We start from the raw sequence: 13,145 nt of genomic DNA, 5'->3' as shown, positions 1-13,145 counted from the left end.
TTGAACTAGCTAATAAGGTACTCACATAAAATTATTGCATAAAGTCGGCTCCACCGTAACTTACTAACACGGATATCAATCAAACCCAACCATTTCAGGATTTCGGCCAAAATTCCTAAGCCCCTTAACAGCCATGAGTAAATTGACGTCATTAAGGCGAAGCGTAACGTTATAGGCCCGTCATAATTAAGGGAACTGATATTAATCAGGGATTTATACACCTAATTTTAATAGTAAACTTGGGTCGGTTACCGCATTTTACATTGAATTCAATTGAAGCGGGTTTGTTTACGGAATAGATTATCTTTAAGGTAAGATAATATTCAGATAAGTGTGAAATAAGCAAGTGTATTTTAATTATTTAGTAAACATAACGATAGTCCTCCTTGTCTCTTATAGGTACATCTTGGTACATATAAAGCCCAGGAGCATTCTGTGTATTAGGTACCTATTTAGAAAAATAAATTTTATACAACATTTTTTACTAAGATGAAATTAAATGTACTTGAGTACCTAAATCATTTAAATGAAATTTAAATTATGCGTGGGATATTTTTTTTAATATGCAAATTAGGTACTGATTAACGATATGAACATAAGGACGAAAAAAAATATTTTCACAATAGGTACTCAGTAATCAGGATTCTCAGTTAGTTCTCAGATTGAATAAAACACAATTTCCAAAAGAGTCTTTATTTATTTCAACTTACTTAACGTTAAATTACTTATTTACTAAAAATCTTATGAAGTAGGTGTGCTAAATTTCCCCATACAATTTAGAATGATATTACATAGCTTATTAATTTATGATAATAATTATCCTATTATAAAAGTAAAACTAGTGTAAAACTTACCAATTCTTAATTTTTAACTAAATTAAATTTTTTAACATACATATACTTACCGACTTATTGTAAAATTCTTGTTGAAACTTAAATAATTAATCTATGCTAAGAGTAAAAATTAAATTAAAATTAATCTATTACTAAGCTCTTAGAAATCATAAAATTACACTAAAAATAGTAGATATAAAAAAATATATTTACAAAACTGTCTTGAAAACTAAAACCAAAGCAATTGTTTAAAAATATCAAAACATAACATAATTATAATCCTAATATAATACATAACATACTAGTAACTAGGCAATAACTTCGAATTAAATGCGTACTTTGTTCGACTTTGAAAAACAATCCATCTGTTTGTGATGAAATTTTAAGGATATAATAAGTCTGGGATATCTTTGCATCAGTTTCACGCTGATAAACTAATACGTATTATAACACAAAATCGTCCGACGCGTCTGTCTGTCTGTTCGTAATTAACTCAAAAACTATGCATCGATTTTCATTCTATTTTCACACATGAATAGCGTGCTGCGTGGTTTTCGAAGAAGATTACCTATTGTACAATTTGTAAAATTTTATTCAAAAAGATACTTTCTTAATACATTTGTCAGCGTATACAAAAATAATTTCGAATGGCTAGTCCCTAATACATTCTACTAGCTTCTACGTGTAAACAGTTACTTCTCACTTGTCATAGGGCTTAGTGGTGTGACAAGCACTAAGCACTTAGTGCTAAGCAAATGTGAACCGGCCATAAGAGAAACCTGAAAAATGTTAAAATATTTTTACCGAATTTAAATTCATATTTTTGTTAATTCTTATGATAGATATAAAATAATAAAATATATTTATCTTTGGTAAAAAACATAAAAAAAAATTTAATTGCTTAACCAATACCTACTCCTAACATATCTAATGTAGAATTCATAAAATATACAATACTTAATACTAAAAAGAATTACAAAACTTATCACATAAACAAATACGACGGTAGGAACTACATAATGTAAAAGTGAAATACCCGTTTTGTGAGCTTTACCACTCCTGAGAGAGATTTCATGTATTTAGACCCGTATCTAATTATAATAGACTAGTTTCCTTACTGTTGCCCAAAAATCGCTGTGGAATTTTCTAGAATACTTATACTAGGTGCTATGATTTGGCTATGAATAAGTAGATGTATATATTTAGACTTAAAGGCTTTGTCAGAGAATGAGTACTAGCTCGCTAACCTGACGCAGCGTTATGACGCCGAGATGCGTTTTTTTTACGACAGAGCAAGTAAATGGGCAGGCAGGCCACCCGATGTTAAGTGGTCACAACCACCCATAAACATTTGTAACATGTGCTTTAATAATTTCTTCACAAATGGACACCTCAACAATGAACAGAATTTTCACGACTACAGCTATCGATCTGGACTATGCTTTTGTGAACGGTACGTTACGTTATTCGTAGCGAGGCTAATCTATGCGGTTTATTTTGATTTATTTATTTCGGACAAATTGTAGTACAGTCATTAAAAGATAGTAAATAACTTAAAGCTGCATGAAAAAACGCGTAACGTAGTAGACGTTCTAGGATTGTCATATTATATTAAAAAAAATTTTTTAGAATAATAAAATATATACTTGTTAGAGTTGTTAGATGCTTGCGTTATCCTAATTTATGAGTAATTTTATATAAATATTAAAATATTATTATTATGAATATAATAACTTACTTATCTTAATATTAATCTAATCTAAGTATGTTAATCTAAGTGAGGCCTTAATTTACTTATAATTACTTAAATAAATCTTATAGTTATATATACATATGTAGCATAAATAATATTGGCACGGTTACATAGTTATAGTCGAGCCAATTTAATAGGCAACATTTGACGTCTATCAATTTTATCTTCGAAGAGAGGTAACCTGCTTAAAAACATCGATTAAAGTGAATTAATCGATACGGATTTGAAACATTTGTCAATCGAATTTATTAATTTATGATGATTTTTATTCACAAGTAATCAATGCATTCTATTCTAGATGTCAGATTTCGATTTTTAGAGTAACGTCTCTGGTATTTAAAAAGAAAAAAGGTTTATTGACACAAAATTGTAGCGACGTCAGTTCTTCAATTCAGAAATTGTTTATTATGTTTAGTATGGTTTATCAGTAAAATGAAATCTTAAAATTACTTGTATCGGTCATTATTATTATAAATATGTAATCATAATTGAAAAAAGTTAAGCAAATGTGCAGTTCTAACAAAACGAAATATCATGTTATTCTATGTCGTCGTTACTAGGTTACGTTGTTGAATTTTGTTGAACTGTCAAATGTTGCCTATTAAAATGGCTCTACTATAATAGCCATCGCAAAGCATTTCTTACATAATTTATAAAAAACTAACATTCATTTTTTTTCTAAATTACAAGAATTATTCCATAAAAAATACATTCTTGTTCCCTTTGGGTTAGTATAAACTAATTATTTACTGTCTTTGTTTAATTATATTTTGATTAGTTATGAAAATGTCTCTATTGTTAGTTTATTTTGTTGCATTATTCGTTAAGAACATTATTCAAGCGCGAAAAATACAGCACACAAATTGTATAAAACATTCGCTTAGTATCCAACAATCTAAATATTATTAATGGTAAGTATAACTAACAATAAAAGAGAGCGTGTGCTCGGCACACGTGTCAGAAGTGAAACTTCTTCAGGAAAATTCAAATATACCAAATCGTCGCGTTACTCCATGACGTGACGGTATTGCCATGACGCGACTTTGAAATGTTACTCTCATCACGCCTAAAGAAGTTTCACTTCAAAAATATTACTATAAATGTTAATCAGTTACACATTTCCACATTATTTTACAAGTTTTCTTTATTTGTATTGTCAAAGTTCAACTTTTTCGCATAAAAACAACTCGTGTCTCCATAAGTCTTTGTTTCTTTAGTTCTATCTAGCTTCTCTTACCAACCATCCACTCTCAATACTTTCACTTTACACACGCTTTACTCATTCCCATACATTTTATGAAAGGCGGAATTTTTTTCATACTACCCTCATTTACCGACTTTAAAATAGTGCACGTAATCAGTTCGTATTGTCATACATCGTTAGTATTGTATAAGGTAACACTTACATTCCTTCCACATTTGAAAAACAATGTTCATCCACTATTTATATAATTAAAACAAAGTTTCTCGTCCCGACACTTCATAATTATTCACAAATAGCACATTTGTCTTTGACTTTAAGCACCCACACTTTAAATTCATGTCTAGAAGCGAGGTAAAAATATCTTACCATACAAATTCCAATACCAAAAATGGTTCACTCTAGAATGTCCTAGAAACAGATAGTTAATCACTCATCTTCCAAGTTCGTTGCCAAACCGCGCTGGGCTGAAATAATCTGTACATACATGTTAAGTTTATTATCAATAACAAGTCCCTATAATCTATTCAAAGCCTATAAAAATAAGTTTGATTTAATAAATCATATATTTAATCTTAATACTTGTAAAAATAAGAGTATTATCTGGAAAATTACATAGTAATTAATTCCAAACTAAAAGTCGTAGAAATGATACAAAACACAAACCGTTGTTATTAATCTTTATGTAACCCAAATTTTTTAAACCCAATACAAGATCAGACAGACTGTTCATAAAAAATAGACTAATATTAGTGTAAGCTCACCTTAAATAACACCGCACATTAAAATCTCATAAATGATAAAAATAAGAAAAAATCATTAAAAAAGGATACGGAAACATCTCTCAGCTTCCGAAGGGTTGCCAAACTTGACCATTGCGAATCCAGGTTTTGTGAACTCTAAAGATACAACTTGTCCCACTTTTGACAACTTACCACAAAGACTGGCATACGTTACTGTTGGTGGTAGCTGCAGAAGAATATAATGAATCTCTTAAATAAAATTAATTGTTGGTTAAAATCAAGTATTATTTATTAATCATTGTAAGCTAATTGATAAATTAAACTATAACTGGATAAAACTCATCGTAATAAATATTTTCATAAACATTTTTTAAGCAAGACATTAATTTTAAAAGTCAAGACATTAATTTATATCGTTAGCTAGCAACGTTAGCTTTTATAAAATCCAAGTGAACTTACATTCGTAATCTGTAAGGTCGTAGAATCATTTGTTTTAAGCACCAATATGCCTTTTTCTGGTATTCTGGGATCTCTGACCCCTGAAGAATTTGGAGCAACAGGTCGTGGCACCATAGATGGATTTTGTCCCGGTTGAAGCATTCTCTGGCCATTCACATTAGTTGTCTGCCCTTGACCGTTATTTAGAGGCAATCGATTAGGAAATTGTCCAGAATTTTGGAAATTGGAACCTCCTTGTGCATTAGGAAAGTTGGGACCAATTGGTCGAGGAGGACCTTGAAAATTTGAACCGACGATATTAGGTCCAGGAGCATATATCGGTATATTATGACCTTGCATAGGTATCCCTTGGTTATGACCAAATGGAACTGCGTAACTTTGACCGTGGAAATGTGGAGCTTGTATATTAGTACCAGGATTGCAACCCGTTGGAACTGGCACGTTTGGTGCAGGTAATCGTATCGCCATATTCTGAGCTGGCAATACTGGTCGAATATTTGCGCCAGGCATTGGCCCATTTATAGGTCTTGGCACATATGTAATACTACTTCCAGGCATTGTACTATTCACGAACGGATAAGTTGCTTGTTTCGAATTATTCGCTCTACTGTCATCTGTACTCGTTGCTTTCCTTTGTCCAATCGGACCAAATTGACCCAGATTTTCAGAGCTATCGCTAAGTTTAACGGGAACATAAGGTTCCGGGGAGTCTTTCCGTTCCTGGCTAAATAGGGAGGGGTTAATATTTGAAGGTTGTCCCATGACAAATCGTTCGTATTCCGAAACAATATCGCGTAGGGGTTTTCCCGATTCTCCGAAACCAAGGCCATAGTTTAACAGGCCCTTGGGCAGCGGCAGAGCGATCTCCGCGTACGGATCTAATGACACTTTCAAACTTTGGCCATAAAAAATTTGGTCGTTTAACATTGAAATTGCCTGGAACAAGTTAAAAGTTATGAGTACGGTGTGATATATGTTCGTTTTTGGGTAGATGGAACTGTATAATGTAATAGTTATTTGTAGTTATAAAATATATTATACTTGTTGCAAACATGAACGTTAGAACCTCACAAAAATGGAAACAGGATCTATCATTGCTGCCTATCTTTTTTAACGGTATTAATAAATGTATCGCCATAGAAATGCTAGAAGTTTGAAAAGATTTCAATGTTTTAAGAATCATATACGTCAGTTGTACAAATAACAAGTTAGGGCAAGTCCACACGACGCGTTGCGGCTACGTTGCGTCGACGCAACGCTACCACTGCGTTGTTTTATATACTATTATTTTATATACTATTAATCATAATATGTACACACGGTGCGCTACGTTGACGCAATGCACGCACGATGATGCAGACCCCAAGCTGAAGCGGGCGTGGTGTATTAATTGCGACGCCACCGGAACGGCAGCGCTCAATTGTTTGTGCGTTGATGACACACGCAAGCTCATCTCATTATTTTTACGTATTTTATATTTAGTTTTATTTGCAGAGTAAAATGAGTACCATTGAAGAAATTGACTTGTTTTATTTCACAAAACGCAGCAACTGTCACCGCTGCGACGCGGACGACGGAGCGTTATGACTGCGTTTATATAATACTGCGATGGGACATCACCTGTGAGTGTGTTGACGAGACAAATAGCATTAAAATATTCGGCTTTCGTCTACGCAACGCGGCGTGTAGTTTGCCTTTACAAAACCGAGTTTATAGTTTTTTGTATTGTTTCATTTTTAGTCAATTAAAATAAAACTTACCTGAACTGCTTCAAGAGGATGGCTGAACATAATCTTGGCGTATTTATTTATAGTATTCACCACTACACAGCTTATCACCCGACCAGCCATTTCGAACACATCTCTCAATTCTGTTTTGTCACATCTAAACTATAGAAAAGATTTAGATATTAACGAAGGAAAATATTTATGTATGTACATCCCATTTTCACGACAAAATTGCTGAGCCGTTTTTCATAAATTTTACCAAAAGATAAATTACGATGAAATGAAGGTGCTTTTTATAAAGTTACTAAAACTAAAAATAAATGTAGAAACTTCACTTTAATGATGTGTTAAAATGAAATGTACATGAGCAAAGCTATGAAAAAACGCATTATAGGTCTATAATTATCAACTTCATGATATATTTACTAATAAACTGACTCCTATCTTATTCCTTTCGGAATGAGTAAATAAATTAAAAAATCTCACATTCGTCACATGAATCCATTTAGTGAGTGGTGGTTTTATATTTAAACTCTGCAGAAACTCTGGCTTCAGCCCATAGAGACCTTCTGGCTCCCACTCGCTTTCATCTAGTTTCCATGGTTTATCCTCCGTTTTTATATCGCTGGCAAACATATACGCTGGCATTAATTTTGCATTTAAACATGGACCAATTAATTTAATTCTACTTCTTTATCACTACATTGCTTAATAAAAAACCAAGTCGCTTTCTCTGTCCCAATGACTCTTTGTAAGTTTAAATCTTTAAAACTACGCAACGGATTTTGATGCGGTTTTTTTTTAATAGATAGAGTGATTCAAGAGACAGGGTTTAGTATAAATTTTATTAGGTTATGGCCAAAGCGGGCGGAGCCGCGGGCGGTAAGCTAATCTAGTATAAAAATAGGTTCTACTGTTTTTTGCAATTTTTAAAGCAGTTGCTATTGTTAACAACTTCAAAACTATGACCATTAACGGATTTTAAATGTGATTTATTCATTATATTATTAGCCCGGCGTTTCGTACACTTTTCAGCAGGCGTGGTCACATTAAAATTTTTAATTTTTAAATGTATAACAATCGTTGAAATCATACACTAGAAAATACAACTTTATATTGATGAACCTCACCTCTTTCCAATAATAAAAGTTGTTTCTGAAGAGTCGCTGTCACTATCAGTCTCCTCTAAAATGATTTCAAACACATTTTACTAAATGTTCCTAAAAGGCTTGTTTTCATATTGTGATAGTACTGATAATGGTGAATACAATAAGAGATGATTTTTTTATTTTATTATTATTTAGTTAAAACAATCACTTCAAAATAAATAAAACTATTTCATATTAAATCTACATACACCTATTTACTCCCTTACTTATAAATATAATCAGAACAGCAACCTCGCTATTAATAATTACAAATAAAAAACAGTGTATTGGGCGAGCACACATTTTAGAGGTGAATATTCTTTGCCAAGATTACCAAATTTGTTTACTCCATGATATGACAGCATAATAAAAATCATTCTTTTTTTGAGTTATACATTACTAATCTATACTAATATTATAAAGCTGAAGAGTTTGTTTGTTTGTTTGAATGCGCTAATCTCAGGAACTACTTGTCCGATTTGAAAAATTGTTTCGGTGTTAGATAGCCCTTTTATCGAGGAAGGCTTATAGGCTATATATCATCACGCTAAGACCAACAGGAGTGGAGCAATGCAGGTGCAACTGCGGAGCACAGCTAGTTTATTAAAATTATTTCTATCACTCACCAACTTCCACTTTGAGTCTTCCCTCAACTTCCTTTGATTTTAATTTACTGAGAACATTTTTATATTGGTCTTCACTGGTGAACCTTAATCGCAACTGATAATCTGACCTGTCTGTTCTTGAATCAGTCATTTTTACCACATTTACACCGCACTAATGTGTACAGAAAATATGCACATTAATTTTGGGAATTTTGTCACATATAAATGTATATAAACAAGTGCCGATAAGCAATAATTATGAGTTAACAATGAATAAACAACAGGAATCTGGAGTAGGCTTATTAAAAAATGTTAAGTTGTGAGTTCAACAATACATCATTCATAGTAATGGATATTATGTACAATAAATTATTTTTTTCAGTTCATTCTAAATAAGCATAAAAATGTAAATTGAAAGGAAAAGCTTACCTCATCAGTAACATATTGTTTAATTTTGTCATACGTCCATTCGCCGGGTAAATTGGATATCGATATTACATACATTTTGTTGTTATTCTTTGAGCAATAATCCCCTAAATCTAATTCACCAATCTCGCTATAATCTTGACTGTCCGAAAATCGCCGACGCTTTGTTTTATTTGTTACATTCAACGCACTATCGTCGCTTAAAACATCAAAATCTGTTTTGCGCTTTGGAGCCAATTTATTAGCCTTACTATTTGTACTAGAAGTAGAGGGTTCATTTGTTTTAGCTATCTCATGAAGCTTCTTCAACTTTTCATAAATCGACTGGTATTCACCCATATCGCATACATTTTCTGCTTTTACCGGCACCATAATTACATCTTCTTGTTTTGGGGAACCCGACATTTGTTTTGTTTTCGATATACCTTCGTATGCTTGTCATGTAAGCAATGTTTTTCACAGTCTTATTGGAAAAAAATAATGTACCTAACTAAAAAAAATTTTGCGTTTTATTTTTAATAGATTTATTATAAACACTAATTGTTTACGAGGAATATTTGAAATTTTGAAGATGTAAACAGGAATTCCGTTTTGTTTTTTAATGTCAGCTGTCAATGTCAGTTTCAATTCAATTCTGTCATATCATGGAAAAATCAATTTTTTTTTAATAATTTATTCATAACCATGGATACAAGTCCTTCAGTCGCAATCTTAAAGTATGGAAAAATCAAAATATCTCTGTATTGCCATTTTTTGTAAATTCATTTAGGGATGGCAAAGCGAGTTTTTATTGTTTTTATGTCCTTTGCATTGAGATTCCATTGGCATTGGGATAATTACTGTTAACGGGGTGAAGTAGTTTAATTTATTGTTCTCAAAAAATGTTATTGTCTTTAATATTTCAATAATTTTAGCCTGACGTAAAGGACGTCTGTTAAGCTAGAAAGGTCAAGTCAGCAGAATCACTCGTATTATATCTCAAAATTTAGTGCTCATTTAGTGCTAATTTAGTGCTGATAACAGATATTTGGTGCTGTGATAGGAGGACTAAAAATGAGAACACTGCTAACTTTTCATTAAGCTAGCAGTGTACCATTTGTGACCGCGCTATGATACGGTTGGAGCGAGGGGCACATCTGCTAATAATTTAGTGCTCAATTAGTGCTGCCTGTACAAGCAAAAAGATTTTTCAAAAAAAATTTTTTTTCAGTTTTTTTAGTATATATAACTGCGGACATAACGATACGAGCAATCATAGAGCTGAAAGATCACTTTTGAATCGGTAGTGGTGAAATTGATTAGAGTTACTAATTAGTGTTCAATTAATGCTACCAGTAAACCCAGAAAAATTACAAAAAAAAATCATTTTTCAACTGCTCGCTAAAAAAATCGAAAAGCACACAGATTTTTCAAAAAAGAATTATAAAAAATCTGTTCGCTTGTACAGGCAGCTAGTGCTGCCTGTAGTATCTGCTAATAATTTAGTGCTCAATTAGTATTGAGCACTAAATATTGAGCACTAAATTATTAGCAGATGTGCCCCTCGCTCCAACCGTATCATAGCGCGGTCACGAATGGTACACTGCTAGCTTAATGAAAAGTTAGCAGTGTTCTCATTTTTAGTCCTCCTATCACAGCACCAAATATCTGTTATCAGCACTAAATTAGTACTAAATGAGCACTAAATTTTGAGATATAATACGAGAAATTCTGCTGACTTGACCTTTCTAGAATGATTTTTTTTTTGTAATTTTTCTGGGTTTACCGGTAGCGTTAATTGAGCACTAATTAGTAACTCTAATCAATTTCACCACTACCGATTCTAAAGTGATCTTTTAGCTCTATGATTGCTCGTATCGTTATGTCCGCAGTTATGTATACTAAAAAAAACTGAAAAAAAATTTTTTTGAAAAATCTGTTTGCTTGTACAGGCAGCACTAATTGAGCACTAAATTATTAGCAGATGTGCCCCTCGCTCCAACTGTATCATAGCGCGGTCACAAATGGTACACTGCTAGCTTAGTGAAAAGTTAGCAGTGTTCTCATTTTTAGTCCTCCTATCACAGCACCAAATATCTGTTATCAGCACTAAATTAGTACTAAATGAGCACTAAATTTTGAGATATAATACGAGAAATTCTGCTGACTTGACCTTTCTAGAATGATTTTTTTTTGTAATTTTTCTGGGTTTACCGGTAGCGTTAATTGAGCACTAATTAGTAACTCTAATCAATTTCACCACTACCGATTCTAAAGTGATCTTTCAGCTCTATGATTGCTCGTATCGTTATGTCCACAGTTATGTATACTAAAAAAACTGAAAAAAAATTTTTTTTTGAAAAATCTGTTTGCTTGTACAGGCAGCACTAATTGAGCACTAAATTATTAGCAGATGTGCCCCTCGCTCCAACCGTATCATAGCGCGGTCACGAATGGTGCACTGCTAGCTTAATAAAAATTAGCAGTTCTCATTTTTAAAAACTGATAATTTTTTTTTTTTTGAAATATCTGTTTGCTTGTACAGGCAGCACTAATTGAGCACTAAATTATTAGCAGATGTGCCCCTCGCTCCAATGGTATCATAGCGCGGTCACAAATGGTACACTGCTAGCTAAATGAAAAGTTAGCAATGTTCTCATTTTTAGTCTTCCTATCACAGCACCAAATATCTGTTATCAGCACTAAATTAGCACTAAATGAGCACTAAATTTTGAGATATAATACGAGTGATTCTGCTGACTTGACCTTTCTAGCTTAACAGACGTACGTAAAGGAGATGCATTTCGGGATATTGGAATGTTATTTTGAATTTGGTTTGTTTCTACCTTGGTTTCTACTGTAGATCTTCCGAGCCACGGCCACGGTTTGAAAAGAAAATGCTAATGAGTAATGAGAGTGATGGAAAAAAGAGCGCACTAGTCACGTTACTAATGTATGAGCGGCGTTTAATATCTTATGTAAGTTTCCAGTTTCCTTACTTCGAATTAGGATTGGGTAATGGGTTGACCCGGTTGACCGACATTTTTATAGGAACACTTTTTTAATAGGCCCATCATGTTGTAATATATTAATGTAAGTATCAAGCACTCGTATATTCTATAGCTTCTCGATGTATGCGATATCGCTCCCTTGTGGGCGCTTAGTACATGCCGCGCCGGAGCGCAGTAGAAGATGTTAAATAAGGGTCGTTATATGAAAAAGCAAGGGACACATTATACTGGAAATAGTAACACATGTACATGCTTAAGTTACGCACTTTATGGTCGTTAATTATTATGTATTATAATAATTAGGTAGGTATATCCGGAAAGTGTAAGAAAATTTTATTGAAACTTCAAAAGTTTTTAATACGTATGAACAAATTATATTGTATAAACTCTGCATGGTAGTAAAAATCTTCCCTCTGAAATGAAAATTAATTAACGTATTGTCGTAGAACAAATTAAATAAACTGAAGATACAGAATGCTTATCCATAAATAAATTGAAACCATGAATAAATTGAAACGCACAGTATGTATAACGTCATGCGACAACTAAGTACCCAGATTTCAAACATTTTTTCACAACATTGAACATTATTTCAAATCTAAGAATAACATTTTTTATTCGTAGCTTTAAAAAATAATTTCTACATTATTATAATAATAATAATAATTTATTTATTAATAGAACAACATAGGTCCACTTGTTAGTAATTTCTTAATTACTATGTTAGTACATTACATTAGTTAATTATTTAAATATTATCATTTTACAATTTACAATTTACCATCTATATGTCATTTTATTTTTATTGATATAGGATGTGTGTACTTGCTCGCAATGGTGCAAGTACACACAATCAAATCTGTCTGCGATCATTTTAAGAGCGCTATTGGTACTGCCCCGCACCCGGCGCACCAGAGATGTGCATCTCTTCCGTATTAAACTATAAAAGCAATCTACTCGAGCTTCAGCAAAACATCCCTGATGCGCTACAGTGGCGAGGCAGTCCCATCAGCGCTCTGAATGCGTTGTTATATTGAATACGTAGAGCATTGTATGCCCGACGACCATAGTTATACCAGAGGCTGCACGTGTAGAAATTAGAGCAATATGCTCTGAATAGTGTTATTTTCACCTCAGTGGAACAACGAGCAAACCTCCTGGCCACCATGTTCGCACGGACCGACAACGCTCTACGCTCCCTCTCTATGTCAGCATTATCCTTCAGATGTCAGTATATGGCCAAGATATTTATATTCATTG

The 13,145-nt window shown here is 32.8% G+C and overlaps 1 protein-coding gene across 1 annotated transcript; it reads right to left on the bottom strand.

Moving 5' to 3' along the window:
• Window positions 1–677: 677 nt before the first annotated feature.
• LOC123698586 lies at window positions 678–9,503 on the bottom strand. The gene is made up of 9 exons (XM_045645265.1): window positions 8,899–9,503; window positions 8,491–8,641; window positions 7,847–7,901; window positions 7,203–7,341; window positions 6,750–6,878; window positions 4,990–5,925; window positions 4,621–4,756; window positions 4,157–4,264; window positions 678–1,612 (listed from the first exon to the last, which is right to left on the bottom strand). Exons 1-8 carry the CDS (start codon window positions 9,298–9,300, stop codon window positions 4,221–4,223), a joined length of 1,992 nt encoding a protein of 663 aa, XP_045501221.1. The 5' UTR covers window positions 9,301–9,503; the 3' UTR covers window positions 678–1,612; window positions 4,157–4,220.
• Window positions 9,504–13,145: the final 3,642 nt, after the last annotated feature.

This window comes from Colias croceus, chromosome 16 (genome assembly GCF_905220415.1).
Source record: "Colias croceus chromosome 16, ilColCroc2.1".
Taxonomy (NCBI): domain Eukaryota; kingdom Metazoa; phylum Arthropoda; class Insecta; order Lepidoptera; family Pieridae; genus Colias; species Colias croceus.
Note: the sequence above shows the minus strand (reverse complement) of the source record. Positions and strands in the feature narration are given on the sequence as shown.